This window comes from Nelusetta ayraudi, unplaced genomic scaffold (assembly GCF_046127955.1).
Source record: "Nelusetta ayraudi isolate G7.1 ecotype Tasmania unplaced genomic scaffold, CSIRO-AGI_Nayr_v1 ptg000050l, whole genome shotgun sequence".
Taxonomy (NCBI): Eukaryota; Metazoa; Chordata; class Actinopteri; order Tetraodontiformes; family Monacanthidae; genus Nelusetta; species Nelusetta ayraudi.
The window spans coordinates 3,028,514-3,044,431 of record NW_027466100.1 but is presented as its reverse complement, the minus strand read 5'-3'; the positions used below and the strand labels follow the sequence as shown (position 1 = coordinate 3,044,431).

The following is a 15,918-nucleotide window of genomic DNA, read 5'->3' as shown; positions in this document are numbered from 1 at the left end:
TATATACTTTGTGAAGACATTTTATTTTTTTTTATCAGGGGAAAAAATACCACTGAGTTTACTAACAATATTGTAAATTGGTGTCGGGTAAAAGACAGAAAAATAGACAGGGGCCTTATCATAGTTAGCCTTAATGAATACCTAGAAAATTCCATATTTATAGACCAAAATGAAGTCATACTTGTGACCATGTTTTCAGGGCCAAGTAAGCCTCTGCTTATTGTAATTTCAGGTTATTGTTGTACCAACACAGTTCAGATCACCAAGCTCATAAGTTTACTGCTACAGCGCTTCAGAAATTGTTCAATGCAGAAACTAGGGAACAGGAAAGTTTGTTTAGATTTCATCTTGCGTAGCAGATCTGAATAGGCTAATTGGATATCAAAAAAGCCGAAGAGGGTCGGTCCAAAGTGTGGATTTATTTATCAACTATACTCTAAAGAGCTGCAGTCCAACGATTAGAATAGTGTCAAACAAACTGAATAATACGTCGTCCTTTGCATTATTTAATAATGAAGGAGGGACAGAATTAATCATTGGAATAAATCCTGTGCAACCAACACTGTAGTTTTAAACTAAATGTGTAAAACTTTAAAATAAATAAGTAAGTAAATAAATAAATAAATAAATAAATAAATAATAAAAAGAAAGAAGGGAATCAGAAAATGTTGCATAATTCAGTCGCAAATGTTTCACCCTCACTGCGCTGTCCTTCATTTCTAATCATACCCAGAAGATGGCAATGATGACTCGAAAGAATAACTAAACGTCATCTTGAACAACCAGTGAGAGAGAAGCAACAGCACCAACGAAGAAGAAGTGACCCGGCGCAGGAAGTGTGTGTTTACCGTCCCGTGCCATGTGTTGCTGCACACTCGTTCATTCATAGTTACCAGGACACATTTAGCTTTACCACACATTATAGTGTGCCCGGAGAAGACCGCCACAGTTGGGTTCCTGACCCGCCAATTTACGTAAACCAAGTAAGAGAAACTAAAGCTGCCCGTTCCTTCCTTCCAAACAAACAAACAAAAAAAGCGGTGTCTAAGGTTAGCTAGCTAACGTGGAAATAGCGCCAAAGTTGTTCGGCTTTGCACAAGCGAGTGAGTCAACTGTATCATCTGAATGACAAGTGCCGGGGATACTAACATGGTCAAGGAAAACCCGTGGAACACACTACCCAACGCCCCGGCATGCATGGAGAAGCACCTCTGCGCGGCACAGTACAGGGCAGGTCAGTGAAAAAGCAAACCATGTTGACACGTGGTTGTTATTATATAGGTTTGTTACGGTGTATGTGCTGTTAGAGCTATCATGTACACGAATTATACATCGGCGCTATTGCTGTACAATATTGCACCTCTGATTATTATTTTTTTTCCCCCCCCCCCCCCTTCCACCCTACATTTCCTGCTCAGATGGCGCGCTGCTGCTCGGTGCCTCCAGCCTGAGTGGCAGGTGCTGGCTCGGGTCTGTCTGGGTCTACAGTGACCCTGCCAAGGCTCCCAATGAGGAACTCTGCAAGGCGGGCGTGCAGACTGCGGCAGGAGTAACTGATGTGAAGTGGGTGTCAGACAAGGGTGTCGTGGTCGCATCGGACTCCGGTAAGAGGCGGAAGCCTAGCAAACCTGCCACCTGTCTTCATATTTGAGCGTCTGTCTGAACTCTTTGTTTGTTTGGCCTGGTCCTGTGCAGGCGCCCTGGAGCTCTGGGAGTTGGCCGAGGACGAGCGCCTGCTGGTGAACCGCTTCACCAAACACGACCACGATGACATTGTCACAACCGTGAGCCCAGCTGCTGGAGCAAACAGTGCAGTCACCGGCAGCATGGACTGTCGGTAGGACTTGATTTTCTATGCAGATCTGCGTTTGGATTTGTCGCTAACAGTATAACTGCAGGACAGCTGTGTTGTAAGTGATGATTTATTTGTTTTTTTTTGTTTTTTACCCTTTTCATCTCTACAGAATTAAAGTGTGGGATCTCAGTCAGGGAACAGTAGTCAACACCTACAATGGTAAAGGAACATCAAAACCTCCCCTTCTTTCAATTTAACAGAAACGTTTTGTTTTGCTGCGTTGTACTTTAAGTCAGAGACGACAAGCCTTGAAAAATATCGAGAGTAAACCTGACCTTCCCTACTCAAACACCTGCTTTCTGGGAACATGTCTAAATAGATTGTAATAATTCACCAAATAGTTTTGGCTATGGTAATGTTCTATTGTAGTTCCCTGTATTTGCCAGGTGGCTGGGATACGTAAAATAGGTCACGTTGATGTCGGCAAAATGCTTTATGGTCACAGATGCTGCGTCTTGCAGAGCATCCACTGACAAAAACTACAAACCTTTTCTCTATTTTCCCCCAGTGCACACAAGCCCTGTCAATTGTGTCGCCTGCAGTCCTACAGATGAGTCTCTGTTCATCTCCTGCGGTCAGGTAAGATACTGGTACACTGCCCATGTCAGTCAGTCAGGGAATAAACTACCTATCACACAACTGTGGATGTTGACAAGGACTAACTGGTTAAAGAAGACAGCAATGAATAGGACAAAACCAAGCTGACTTTTCAGAATTGTTTTTTTTGTTTTTTCTTCTGTCAGGATGGACGTGTCCTGCTGTGGGACAAGAGGAAGCCAAACAAACCTGCAACTAGATTAGGTGAGGGACGCATCTGAGCCACCACACTGTTATGTTTGAGTGGCAGCTCACCAAACACCCCTCCTGCCGCCCTTCACTGTGGCTGCTGCTTTGAAAAGGAACAAACATCATAAGTCTGCACAGTATATTGAAATGTTATTGTGCATATTACTCAGATCTATTTGACGTTGCAATAAGTCAGTTTGTGTGACAATGCAATGTATGAGATGAAGCCCTGCTTTTCTAGGTGGCTGCACCCGTCACAATGCTACTGCCTGAGGTTATTAGCTAACCCCTTTTAGCTACTAACCTAAACATTAGTTTAACAACTTTTAACATTCACATGCATGCACTTAGCTAAAATCTAAGCGCATGCATGTGAATGTATTTCCGAGGATTGTTTTTAATTGGCATTAAAATGTAATGGACTCAGCCATGTAATTAAGTTAGCGCATTGTCTGTATATCAGTTTTGCTGTCAGTTAAACCATGTTGCTGGGATAGAAAGAGGGACCCCCCCCCCCCAAGTGTGTTTTCTCTCTCTCTCTCTCTCTCACTCTCTCTCTCTCTCTCTCTCTCTCTCTCTCTCTCACACACACTCTCTGAGAGAGAGAGGGAGAGTTTACTGTGCAGCCTCACAAAAAAAACTTGAAATGCCCTAATCAAGGTTTTCACATGTTCTTGTTTTGTGTGATCCTACATTATTCTTGAAATGATCTGACTGGAATGGATCATTTAACATCATTAGTTGAAATAATGGAATCAAAACAAGCCTTTATTATTATTATTATTATTTATTTTTATTTTTTTTGATCATGCACATTTCATGAAGCTTTTGTGCTTGTTCCGTAGGCCTTGATTCCTCAAACTCCTCCCCCACCGCTGTGGCTTGGCACCCACACCAGAAAAGCATCATTGTCATCGGTAAGGCATTCCATCCAAGTATTGAATATCACAGACATTGCATTGGCAGAGTCTGCGGGGTTTTGATTGACTGCTGTCATCCTGCCTCAGGTGATGAGTTGGGCAGAGTGACTGTGACGGACTTCCTGGAATCGGAGCCTGTGAACGTGGAGACCATCCATGCTCGCCGAGTGAACCAGCTTGCCTTCTCAACACACAGGTGACCGCCGGCCCCCGGCTGGATTTTCTCACCTCATCCGATGCGTTGCTGCACAATTGAAACTCTGTCCCTTTGCCTCCCCAGCGCCCCCATGCTGGCGTCTGTCAGTGACGACTGCTCCCTCGTTGTGCTGAACTCTGAACTGCGTGAAGTGTAAGTCTCCACACTTTACGCTGGACAATCTGGTTAATTGTTTGTCTGTTTAAAATACTGACCACATATTCCTGTTTTGCAGGTACAGGGATCGGCAGCACCAGGACTTTGTCAAGGGCGTGTGCTGGCTCCACGGCGGCTCCAACGCACTGACAACAGTTGGCTGGGACCACCTTGTGCTTCACCACACGGTGGCTCCAACCTCTGATGCTCCCAACTCGTCCTCATGAGGGGATCCCATCAAATGGCATACGCCGCAGTGAACCTGTCTCCTTCAATGTTTGTTCTCCTTGTGTATTCATTGTACAACTAGTCTGTAGCTGACCCATATGTTTTGCATAATTTTACATTAAAGGTAACCATATTGTAATCATGAGAGTATTTCAGTATATCTCTTTTTGAGTCGCTCAGCCTTCTGCTGTACCGTCTGTAGGGTCGTACCCTTCCCCTACCTATTCCCTAAAGAGGCAGGCACTGCAGTCGAAACTGCACTGAGACTGGCAGGTCTTGTGTTCGATGCCATTTCATACCAAGAAATACAGCCTTAAACAAATGAAAAAGGCAAAATCAACAACAATGGCCAAAAACACTGGTGTTGATCATCATGTCTTGCTACTGTAAGAGGAAATGTGTTTGAAACCAGAATATGAATCATCCCGGTCGTTCTGTTGAGGCTGTTGATTTTAAATGAATAAAACCAATAATTAGTGGCTGCAGATAGTGTTATTACTATTATTACAAAAAGATACAATTTAAAGACAATTTCAGGAAGTGGTTTCAGCTCTGAATGCTGCTTTAGGTTCAAACAGACAAACGTGGCACATACTCATTATCTACTTTTATAATTAAAATAATGCCATACGACTTCTGTTAAAAGCACTTATGTGGTTTAGACCAATCAACAGGTCAACCTGCCCACGCCTCCAGGCTGGGAAGCATGTGCACTATATGTGACGTGTTGGCGGTTCACTGTGGAGTTAATAAGATTACATGTGTGAGTTGCAAAGCGAGTAACACATACGGTCACTGGTGAGCTGAGGTCTGATTTGGCAGTCTGGAGCTAAATGTGCTGATCCTTTTCACATGGTGGCGTCAGAAAAAGGTGTCGTGAACGACACAACGTTTTCATCAGTAGATACTCACACAAGACGCCAAAGTCATCAGCCGGCACAAATGCTACAGGTTCGGTCCGTTAAAAGGTTTGATAGTTTTGAGGAACAAGAATCAATAGGACAACTTCCATCCTCTACCAGAACTGAAACTTGCTAATCTAAAAATGACGGCATCCAAGACCCATACAATTCCTAGTTGAATTTTATTCCTGTTTTGGAAGTTATCAAGTAATATTCTCTGCATTCATCCATTTTTTCATTCGTGCCTCCTGCATTTCTATTATTACTGATTTTCATCAGTAACAAAGGACTCACGTTTTAAAAACAAAACAGGAAAAAATCTGTTTGCAGCATGGTTTTATTCATTTTTTTCTTGTACAAGGCATCCTAACCTTTTGGTAATCAAGTTTGCACATTCCTCATTATGTAAACTACTAATCTGTTTTATTGTTGCACAAACCAGCAAATACAACAGAGCAGTTGAAGCCGTTGTAGACTGACGCATTGTTTTTGCATTAATAACATTGCTTGATTAATAAATATAATTGTATAGATATACATATATATGTATTCCAACAGACCTTCATGATTCAACTATGTTCATTCATTCATCTTCCATACCCGCTTCTTCCCGAGCTCAGGGTCACGGGGGTCTGCTGGAGCCTCTCCCAGCTGTCATAGGGCGAAGGCAGGGTGACACTCTGGACACCCAGGGCCACATAGAGACAGACAACCATTCACACTCACATGCACACCTACGGACAATTTAGAGTCTTCAATTGACCTCACATGCATGTTTTTGGACTGTGGGAGGAAGCCGGAGAACCTGGAGAGAACCCACGCAGACACAGAGAGAACATGCAAACTCCACACAGAAAGGTCCCAGGCCCGGAATCGAACCCACGACCTTCTTGCTGTGAGGCGGCAGCGCTAACCACTGCGCCAACCACTATGTAACAGTGAAAAACAACAGTTGTGAAGCATGTAATTGCCATATCAACAATAATGATTCTATTTTTATCTTAATATATATGAGTAAAATACTTTATCTGTATTACCACCTGGATAATCCATATCACTACACAATTTAGATTTATTTTCAATCTCTTTGAACCAGTAAATATTTAAAAAATATATTTTACTTTTATGAGAATACATTTATTTACAAGGCACTGAAAGTTAAACGTTTTTGGCTCAAAGAGAAACAAATCCCTTTAAACTTGTATAGCAGCTGATAAACCAAAAAGTAAAGGTCCGTCTGACTATGACTACTACATATGTGTTTGTTCAAAGGGCTTTTTTAACTGTACAAAATCTCCTCTGACCAGCTGTCCCATCCAATCGCAGTGGACATTCGCCTCTTCAACAGCTTCATTTAAACACCTCATTCGGACTCCTGTTGACCATACAAAGTAATGGGCTGGTGGGTTCCTGGCCGAATTGTAAACGTTGTACCGTACTTGTGTTTTGACTTTGGTGCACTGCTGAAAAAAAGAGCACAATAACAACTATGTGAATTCCACCCCTAAACACTTGGCTTGCTGTCCAAAAGCTAAAGGTCATGTGAGTTCATTGTCTTACCTGGTTGGTGACCTGAGTGAGGACGCCTCCTGGGACTTTTTGACCATTCTGCCCTCCAGCTCCTTCATGTCCAGTGCTGCTGCCTTGTTGACAGCAGGCTTGTTTTTGCCCAGAGTCGTAGCCCTGGGGACAACAGGGACTCCATTGCTCTCATCATATGAGGGACTACCCCAGTCGTCAGAGTTCGACTCTGGCTCCTTGACTGAAGCCATTTTCGGGTCCATTTCCAACATCTTCTTTTGTAAGATGCTTAGAAGTGTGGCCTGGCTGGGAGAGAGAGCAGATGGTTGCTGAGCGAAGGCCACCTTGTGTTTTGTCTGGACTAGGGGTTTCGGATTGGAAAGTGGTGCTGGGAGTTTTGGGGCTTGTGGAATCTGGATTTTGGGAGCTTGTGGAGGTGAGGGTTTTGGAGCTTGTGACACTTTCGGTTTTGATAGTTCTGGGGGTTCCAGAGGTGAGATTTTTGGAGCTGGTGGGAGCTTTGGTTTTGGGGCTTCTAGATGAGGGATTTTCGGGAGTTCTGGTGACGAGACCTTTGGAGCTTGTGGGAGTTTAGGTTTTGGGGAAGGAAGTGGATGTTGAGCTGGAGATACAAGGTATTTATTTTGTGTTGGCGCCTTTTGTGTAGGAGGGTCTGGTGGAAGAATAGAAGGAGGCGGCTCCACTTCCTCGTCCAAATCATCAAACTCTGGCGGTGGAGGGAGTAATGGTATGTTCAAGTCCTCTTTACCATCCTCTTGCAGAGTGGATTGAAGTTGAGTGACCAAATTGCCTGTGCTCTTTGATTTAGCCATCCTATCAGGACCAGAGGGCAGTATCTGATCCTTGACTAGCGCAGGACTACCAGATTGTGTTGGACTCTGTATTTCAATAGGTTTCACAACGCTGGCATACATGCTGTTTTCTTGTAATATGTTCTGAGGGGTGAGAGAAGGGGATGAGATGGATCTTGGGGTGACAGCAGAGGATTTAGCAGTCGAGTCACTAGGCTGGGTGCTTGCCAACAGTTGATCAATCTTTTTGTAACCGTTTTCCTGAGACAAAACGGGATTTGATTTGTGTTTGTCCCTTTCTTTAGCCGCCATCAATAGAGCTAGCGGGGATGCTGCATGGCCCTCTCGTGCTGCATTCTTTTCGTGAGTCTTTAAGTTGCGTAGTTTGCGGTCTAACAATGGACTGAATCTGTGAAGTTGACTTGGGGATTGTGAAAGTTCATCCTTGCTGGATTCAGGAGTAACTCCAAAACTCTTTGGTTTCTGAAGTTGAGGTGATGTCTGATTAAGAGTTTGAGGAGGTTTGCCATTTTCCACTGAGGGTGAAAGTGGTCCCGTTTTAAGCTCCTTCTTTGGTTTAGGCAGGGGCGAAGGCGAGTGATTTGGCTCTTTCAGCTCTTGTACATCTTTAGAAACAGGTTTAGGTTGTGAGACAACATCGGATCTGTTGCCATTAACCTGGACAAGCACTGGATTCGGTTTAACAGACCCAGAATCTTCCAGGAGCAACATCTGCTTTGGTCTTTGTTCATGCTTTTCAAACTGTCCAAGAAAGGAAGATTTAGGCATACTGTAAATTTTCGCTGGGCTTTGGGGATTGAAGGTAGACAGTGTGGGTGTCTGCACTGGAGGAGGTGGGGCAGGAGTTTCTGGCGGGGAGTCAATAAGGTTTGTCATAGACGATAGCCTAATGGGTTTTGGTGGTGGTGCCTTAGATGTCTTATTTTGCTTTTGAGAGGGGGGCTCGGGTGGTTTAAAACTGGGAGGTTCAGGCACTGTGTTAGATGAGCCAGAAATGGTTAAGGACGATGCTGAGCCACTTGAGCAAACAGACGGAGGCTTTGGTGGAACCATCGATGGTGGTTTCAAACTGGAGAAGTCTTCCTCCCCCATGGATGGGGAGAATTGCGGGACAGGTCCGTTGAGTTCGCCCATGAAGTCTGGTGGCGGCAGGACAAAGGTTCCTGGCGGGGGTGGAGGTGCACTTGAGGGAGGAGGAGGTACAAATATTTCCCCCTCATCAAGATCAGGGACAGATATGACAGATCCACTGGAAAAGCTATCTCCACCAACTAGGAAAAAAAAAAGAAAGGGAACACTTTTAAATGCAATGGAAGTCAAGCAGCTTCAGAATGTCTTACGGATGATTTTACATTGCGTCTATTCAGAACTAAACAAAGGGCTGTATATTCTCTTTCTTTATTGAATTATTCATGGCTAAGTGATATCATATAGAACCTGTAACCTATGTAAAATAAAATGTTATAATTAACAATAATCATATTCTTAAAGGCGTTTTGGAATTAACAATCCTTCGTTTTTAAATGCAACCACTCCCACTCCAACAAACTGTTTGCCATCTGCCATGTGTGTTTGGACATAATCGGAGAGGTCATTGAGCAACAGCCTTGGCAAACATTTACCTTCCCTGCATTTTCAACCTTTATGAAAGACATTCAGATTGCTATGAGCAGTCAACTAAGTCAAGTAAAGTCGAGTACAGTCACTGCTAATGATTTAGATAGCCCAGCTACATAAAATGTGCTTTCTAAAAATAGACTCCGATCTTGGTAAATAGCTGCTAACCTGAACCGTTGATCTTGTGGCCATTGACTGGGGGAAGCAGAGGGACTTTGGGTGTTGGGACTGCAACACCATGCAGACCTTCGATACTGGATGACTGCAAGAACACAGAAAAAAATTTGAGGTTTGCAAATCTTAGGACAGAAACATGGTCATATAAATCTTCAAATATACCACAACTAATACATCCACCTCTGAATTCACTGAAAGCAGTTTATTTTATGTAGCAATTATTGGGTTATTGGTATCAATACAAAATTAATAATAATGTAATAATGATAATAAACTTTATTTGTATAGCACAAACAAAGTTACAAAGTGCTGTCCAGTACAAATACAGATAAAACCACATGATAGTAAAAACAGATGGAATGAGACCTGATCTGTTTTACTGGGCAGGATCACAAGCTTGAATCACAGTAAAACCATAACACCATAAATAACATCAATTAGTTGCTACAGAGCAATTTACGTAGCTTCAAGGTACTTGGTCTTTCAGGGTCCTTACTAAGCAGCTGACAACTGGTGGAAACAACAATTACATAAAGACATCAAAACATTTTATGAATCATTTTACAATTCCACAAGATTACATACCAAATCTGTTGGTTTGTTATGCCACATTTAAAGAAAATATTCAAATATTCTAAGCAGCACAGCTAGAGGTGAAGGTTGTCTAAAGAAATCCACCATCACATACTGATGAGAAGCACCTAGTGAATCAGAGGCTGCACCTTTTATTCATGTCATTGTTCGTCACAGGGCCTGGCGTAAACACTTTCAGTCCGTCACTTAGATACGTGTGTGCATGCAAGGAGACAGTGATTTGTTGTCCTATTTCACGTCCCAAGCACCACTAAAAATAAACAGAGAACGTACTGACAACTTTTCTTGAAGTCCATGATAGTACACTGGGTATGTGCTTTTCCAAAAGTCAATCTGCATACGAGGATATTACATTTTCAGCTATTTCTTGAGGCCAAAATTCATATTATGCACTTGAAGAGTGCCCATCAAGTAAGAAGCCTGAACCCTCTCTCGCCTCAAGTTCTTACGGAATCAATGTTCTTCCACTGTCTTCCATCTAGAATTATGATTCAGAGACCCTTAGTTTATTTCCAGTGCCCTCAACATTGCTCCACACAACAGGGAGTGTCAGCACAGATGGCATGGATCCAGTTTCATTTCAGGTGCTTGTTCCCTGAATGCTGCAAGTGAGTCACGTTCCCACCGTCAAAGCTGTCTGAGCTGTTCTTCTCATGCGCGCGCTACTGGGTGTGCCAAAATCCAACACATGCCACACATTCACAAAACACTCCCAAAGTGACCAGACCAAAGAAAAGATGACTTTTGTTTAGACCAGCACCATGGCAATAGTGTGGAAAATAAGAAGAGTCACGCAGACAGGAAAACACAAGGCTAAGTCTTTCTATCTCTCCAAAATTAAGTGGTGAGATACATAGCCATCTGCACTATACCAATACCAATGCCATGGTGAAAAAAAAAAACACCATTTATTACACAAAGTGCTAATTTGAAATCAATGGTTCAATGATTATATCTAGAGCCTTAATTTTGAAAAAAAAAAGAGAAGAAGCTTTATTTCTTATAATGTATCTGACGATGCCCGTATAACAGAATACCGCCACAGTGTCCCCCTTTCAAACGCTTCAGTTGCCCTTCTGAATCTGGGAAGGTCTGCATGTTTCAGAACCAAACGCTTTGAAGTAGACCTTTCGTATGTTTTGAAAGCGCTACGTCTCGTGTCTCCCTCCTTTTTCCAAGCTGGCCCAGGTTCCAGCTCACATCATAACACAATAAACACATCTTTATCAGCTAATTGGCGTGCGCACAGGCTACACGCACTTCCAGAGGGGGTAACCAAGCCTTCCACGTCAGGTAAACAACAAGGAGCCAGCTATTCTGGCGCTAACCTTTGGTTAGCTGAGCAGTTGTAAAAGTGAATTGTTTTCTTTTACTCACCATGTGGTGGTTGACTGTGGGTCTGGCCCTCACACTGGCCGTCCCTGAATCCGGGATCGCTGTGGACCCCAGCACCAGCTCCATATTGTCTGACCAAACAAGAGAAGCACATTCACTTTACTGGATACCTACAGTCAGCTTTTGATTCGTGGATTTTAAACGTTCAATTTGATACGTTGCCATCACACACTGTGATCGATCAGAAAACCACTTTGTACCTCTGTCAGAATGAGCCTGGTGTCGACTTTCACGCACGGAGACACAATGTAGTTTAAGTGGGCAATTAGTCGCTAATCACTTCATAAACAGATCTGCTGTGAAATTCTGTGCATGCAGGCCAAGAGCATCCAAAAATGGACCAAGGCAGCAGACAAACAAAAATACTTGATGTTCAATGATCTGAGGGGACTGCGTTCAAAGGCGCATTCCTTTGCAACTCACAGCACTGTGTGACATCTCGCTTGTCTAATAAGTGACTGGTGAAAGGCACTTGTCACTCCGGGACATTTAGTCTGTCTTCACACGCACCTCGTTACGAGAAGAAAAAAATATTAGCGAGCAAAGAGTGTTACATTGTCAGAGAGGAAGGCAAATTGTTGCTTCCCGCACCATGTGGAAGATACGGCGGTGTGGAGGACTTTGGACAAGGTCAGCCGTGGCATTAAAGCAGCAGACGCACCAAATTATTAATTTCCCTATTGTGTGGCAGCCTGATTTAAATAGACAAATGTTCTCTCTCGTGTTGCAGCTTTGCATAACTCCTGTTTCCCAGCCATCGCCAAGCACTTAGAATCAAAGGCACATGGTGCGAGGAGGTTTATCTGAAAACCGATATAACATGTAAAGTGTGGACTGTTTACTGGGATTGGTGTTTCCCCATTGCCGTGTCAGATTTGAAACGGCCGTTTTCGCACCGTCTAGGATAATGTACACCTTGGAAACCACATTTTTGTGACTGAGTGAAAGTTTGGTCCCCTTGAATCCTCTCCAAGGGATCCATCAGTGGTTGTAAGGATCAATATGTGTCGTTACACACGTTCTACTCTTCGAAAGAGGGATTCGGTGTCGTGACTTTGACGTCCCTGCACCCTCATGCTTCTGGATGATTGCGATCGACATTACTACAGTGCACTTATACGTACTGCAGGTTGCTGTACACGTAAGTTTACGGCCCTACCCTACTCACGTTCCCCTTATCTACCTTAGTTTGGTCAGGACTATAAATTGGTGTTGTGTTTTAAAGACGTGTCAGACTTGACAGAAAGGGCGGTCCATGTTGAAGTCTTGGATTCGTTCAGCAACAAGGAAATGCAAAACTCTGCGATTTGAGTAGGTCAGTCTGAAGCCGGATGAACTAAGAAGATGAGGTTTCCCACAAATCAATCACACTTGATGGAGCAAGTTTTAAAATAAACAAATTATGGGGGGGGAAATCAGATCTGAGGCTCCTTTTGCCTTCGACACAGTCAAGTTTATCAGCTTCATTTTTAGCCAAGTCAAGAGCATTTTTAGTGGAACACTGTTGTACTCACCCATCTCCGTCATTTTGACATTGGTGTCGAAGAGAGACCGGTTCTTCCGACCCAGAAGGTGGAACGCTCCCTTCTTCATGACGACTGATCAGCAAAACGACGCGACCGGACTGACTGACTGACTGAAAGGCTTATCGTCGCATCTGGGATCGCCGAGGTGTGTTTGGGTTCCGACTCGAGTGCGGCAGGTGAGCGGACGGGGTTCGGGCGACAGGTGCACAGCCGCGCACGAGGCAGCCGTGACTCCCCGGTGATTTCGGTGCGCAACTGCTCGGTGACGGAGAAAATGGAGCGATCTCCGCCCAGCGTGCTTTCACTGCGCCTCCCCCCCCCCCTCTCTCTCTCTCTCTCTCTCTCTCTCTCTCTCTCTCTCTCTCTCACTCCCTCCCTCTCTCTCTCTTCCAACAACAACAGGTGAGGCCTCGGCTCTCCTTTCCGCCGCATTCCTGCGCAGAGCTCACCTGCGCTGATCGAGGTTCTTGTGTCCGCTCGGCCTGATTCTCATAAACGCCACGGGAGCAGATTTGAGGCGTGGTCGGACAGACACACACACACACACACACACACACACACACACACAGGTAAGTTAATGTCCAACAGACACGTGAGCAGAGTGGTAGAGCAAGGTCACAGGAAACAAGTTGACTGTTTACCATGACGGTTGTAAAAAAGCAAAAACAAAAACAAAAACAAAAAAAAAGGGATGCATTACTTTTTCATTCTGAAGATAAGGAAGTAAAATATACCACACTGTCAAGCATTAAAATAGATCACTATCTCGTTCTTGACCCGAGTGGAGGAATAAATGTACCTTTGAAAGAAAACATAAGCATCCAAAATACATATTTCTAAAAAAAAAAAAAAAAAAAAAAAAAAAGCAAAAAGAATTCTTAACCAAGTTTACTATTGCTAGGCAACCGATACATAGGCTCAAACAGTTTCAAGTTCAGATAACTCTTGCAGATCAGTAAGTGCATGCTCCCGGACACTATCCAGAAGATGTTTTAGGAAAGACAAACAGAGTATAATCTCAGGGCTACATGTATTTATTCAGGGGCAAAAAAAACATTACAAATGCCAATATTTTGTATAAGTTTGCATTAGTAACGTTTTGGAAAAGCCTCGACAAGTTTTCATCTTATTCTTGTTTTTGTAAAAGGGCAGGTGTAATAAGCTATGGCGTCAGTCAATACATTTTTAGTATATGTGTTTATTATACATGTGGTTATCTATTTTTCTTTCAAATGTCGAGTCTTTAATGCGTCTTTGCATTTACTTTGAAATTAGATCAAAGGTACCACAAAGTTGACTTTTGAAAAAAATATCTTATTCAGTCGGTTTCATTGTTTTATTTTCACTGGAATGTGCTGTTTTTTCTATTGTTCTATGGTAGAATTCTACCGAACTGTACACGTTCAACTGTTTTCACCCTGAAGAGAAACCCAGGACCAAAAGCATTCAATGATATGGCAGCATAAGGCATTAAGAGATTTAGTTCTTTAGCCTCCTGCGACTACGTTCTTCCTCGTGGACTCTGGGTTTGCATGCTTCTCCTTTTCCCATTTTGAGCAACCTTATCAATGTCTGCTATATCTAAAAGGAGGACACCTTGACCTTGCCAGTGACGTATTTCGTTAGGCTGCAATGCTGGGAACTTCCTCATTATTTTCATTGAAAGGTGGACATGGCGAGCCAAATATTTAGGCGAGAACCCGAAGGTTAGCGCGGTAGCTTAAACATGAGGAAGCTCCACGATTAATCAACCTGCAATTTGGTCTAACTGTGCTATGTTGGATGCAGTTTGGCCTTTTCTCACTTTTCATACTTAAAGTATGAAAGTGTGAACATAGCTTAACTGAAGACTTTTAACGTGACGCAGTGATATTTAAACTTTTACATTTCCAGTACAGTTTATGTACAAATATGTGGCACTTGTCTACTCAAAACAATTAATTGGTCGTTGCACGTTCAGCACACAAGGTTTCTTTTTTTTTTTTTTCAAATCCTTCAACCTAAAATTCAAGCAAGCGGTCCGTCATGCAAATGAACAGTTTACATTCCTCATGCTGTCTGCTGAGGCGTTTTATATGGTCGAGACGTCACTTCAAAGACTTTATCACTGTTATGGTGTCGCAGAGAAATCCTACGTCACAGTTTTTACCGAGGGATGGTGAGACATGCAGGTCGCAAAAGCCAGCCAGGTTTTACTGGATTACTGCTCGTGTATGCTTGATTAAACATGAAGAACATAACGACCGTACAGTGTGTGGTTGGTTTTTTTTTTTTTTTTCTTATTCGCCGGGTTCATTGTGTCATTGTTGCTCTGCTGAAAAACTACACGACAGGAAGGAAACCTCATGGCTTGACTCCTGAGTTCGGCTTTCACCAACCTACCCGAACCACTCACCAATCAGACTCAAGTGACTAAACTACAATTATTTATGGAGTAGGACTTTCCCTTTGTCTTGTTTCTTTTCTCCCTGTATTATTAAACAAATTCTAGACCCCTTTATTGGCTCCAGTAACATGTGGCCCACATAAGCAGGTTAAGTGGTTTGTCAGGGAGTCGCGGCTAAAGAGGATCAGCAGCCTTCTAAACTCAAACTGAGATGACCCTCGAACCAGAAGCGCCACACATCTCATCAGTCTCTCTTTTCTTTGCATGTCTTAGGGCAGGGCGGGTTAAAAAACAACAACATTTAAATAAAGTCGTCCTCCCTTGATATCCCCAGACGACACTGAATGACCGAACTGCTAGTGCATTCAGAAAAGTATGCGTCATCACTTTAAGAGTTTAATGCTTCACAGTCAAATTAGGCCATTGTGTTATATGGAGAAAAGCCAAACGTGCATGCTCAGGTGTTGACATTGTGGTAACATTGTATTTGTTTCAGTCGGAAATATGTGCAAATTTTTGCGCCACATGCTTGCGCTGATCTACCGTGATAAAAGTAATGATTACTATGTGGTCCACAGAGATCTGGTTTATCTCTCTGTTGAAACATTGGCTTATGCCGGTGCGTGGCGTTACATAATTTGAGGGGATTTGAAAGAAAAAAAATCTTTTTCTCAGGCCTCTTTTGAATGTTTTGTCTGCGCGTCGCACCTAAAACCTCAATTGGACACACACCCGACCAGTCTGACCAGTTCCGACTGATGCTGAATAAAATGTGAAGAATGCGCTGATGGGTGCTCTCAACACTTTACTCGCCGTTTTGCTGTGC

At 43.2% G+C, this 15,918-nt stretch overlaps 3 protein-coding genes across 4 annotated transcripts in view; 2 read left to right on the top strand and 1 right to left on the bottom strand.

The window, feature by feature from the left end:
- The window catches only part of eps8l3a (EPS8 signaling adaptor L3a), a 273,109-nt gene that overhangs the window by 233,791 nt on the left and 23,400 nt on the right, over positions 1-15,918 (top strand). The gene's annotated exons all lie outside the window — the stretch shown is intronic.
- wdr77 (WD repeat domain 77) lies at positions 810-4,283 on the top strand. Its single transcript, XM_076037263.1, has 10 exons — positions 810-1,234; positions 1,419-1,604; positions 1,696-1,837; positions 1,965-2,014; positions 2,364-2,434; positions 2,599-2,656; positions 3,487-3,558; positions 3,649-3,757; positions 3,842-3,910; positions 3,993-4,283. The coding sequence occupies exons 1-10, from the start codon at positions 1,126-1,128 to the stop codon at positions 4,138-4,140; spliced, it is 1,014 nt and encodes a 337-aa protein (XP_075893378.1). The 5' UTR covers positions 810-1,125; the 3' UTR covers positions 4,141-4,283.
- On the bottom strand, positions 5,365-13,164 carry LOC142895802 (uncharacterized). 2 transcript variants are annotated; one of them, XM_076037099.1, is made up of 5 exons: positions 12,695-13,164; positions 11,163-11,251; positions 9,183-9,276; positions 6,604-8,668; positions 5,365-6,503 (listed from the first exon to the last, which is right to left on the bottom strand). In XM_076037099.1, the coding sequence occupies exons 1-5, from the start codon at positions 12,771-12,773 to the stop codon at positions 6,407-6,409; spliced, it is 2,424 nt and encodes an 807-aa protein (XP_075893214.1). In that variant the 5' UTR covers positions 12,774-13,164; the 3' UTR covers positions 5,365-6,406. The 2 variants fall into 2 exon arrangements, with proteins under 2 accessions (XP_075893214.1, XP_075893213.1); XM_076037098.1 differs by having other exon boundaries at positions 5,365-6,506; positions 12,695-13,160.

What these genes read in the sequence shown, in the direction of transcription:
- wdr77 (XM_076037263.1), top strand. Translation starts at nt 1,126, where the DNA reads ATGACAAGTGCCGGGGATACTAACATGGTCAAGGAAAACCCGTGGAAC. An exon ending in CGTGGTCGCATCGGACTCCG is followed by an intron (nt 1,605 to 1,695) that starts GTAAGAGGCGGA and finishes GGTCCTGTGCAG; the next exon opens with GCGCCCTGGAGCTCTGGGAG. An exon ending in TGTTCATCTCCTGCGGTCAG is followed by an intron (nt 2,435 to 2,598) that starts GTAAGATACTGG and finishes TTCTTCTGTCAG; the next exon opens with GATGGACGTGTCCTGCTGTG.
- LOC142895802 (XM_076037098.1), bottom strand. Translation starts at nt 12,773, where the DNA reads ATGAAGAAGGGAGCGTTCCACCTTCTGGGTCGGAAGAACCGGTCTCTC. An exon ending in TGTCAAAATGACGGAGATGG is followed by an intron (nt 11,252 to 12,694) that starts GTGAGTACAACA and finishes TTGTTTGGTCAG; the next exon opens with ACAATATGGAGCTGGTGCTG. An exon ending in CCACAAGATCAACGGTTCAG is followed by an intron (nt 8,669 to 9,182) that starts GTTAGCAGCTAT and finishes TTTTTTTCCTAG; the next exon opens with TTGGTGGAGATAGCTTTTCC.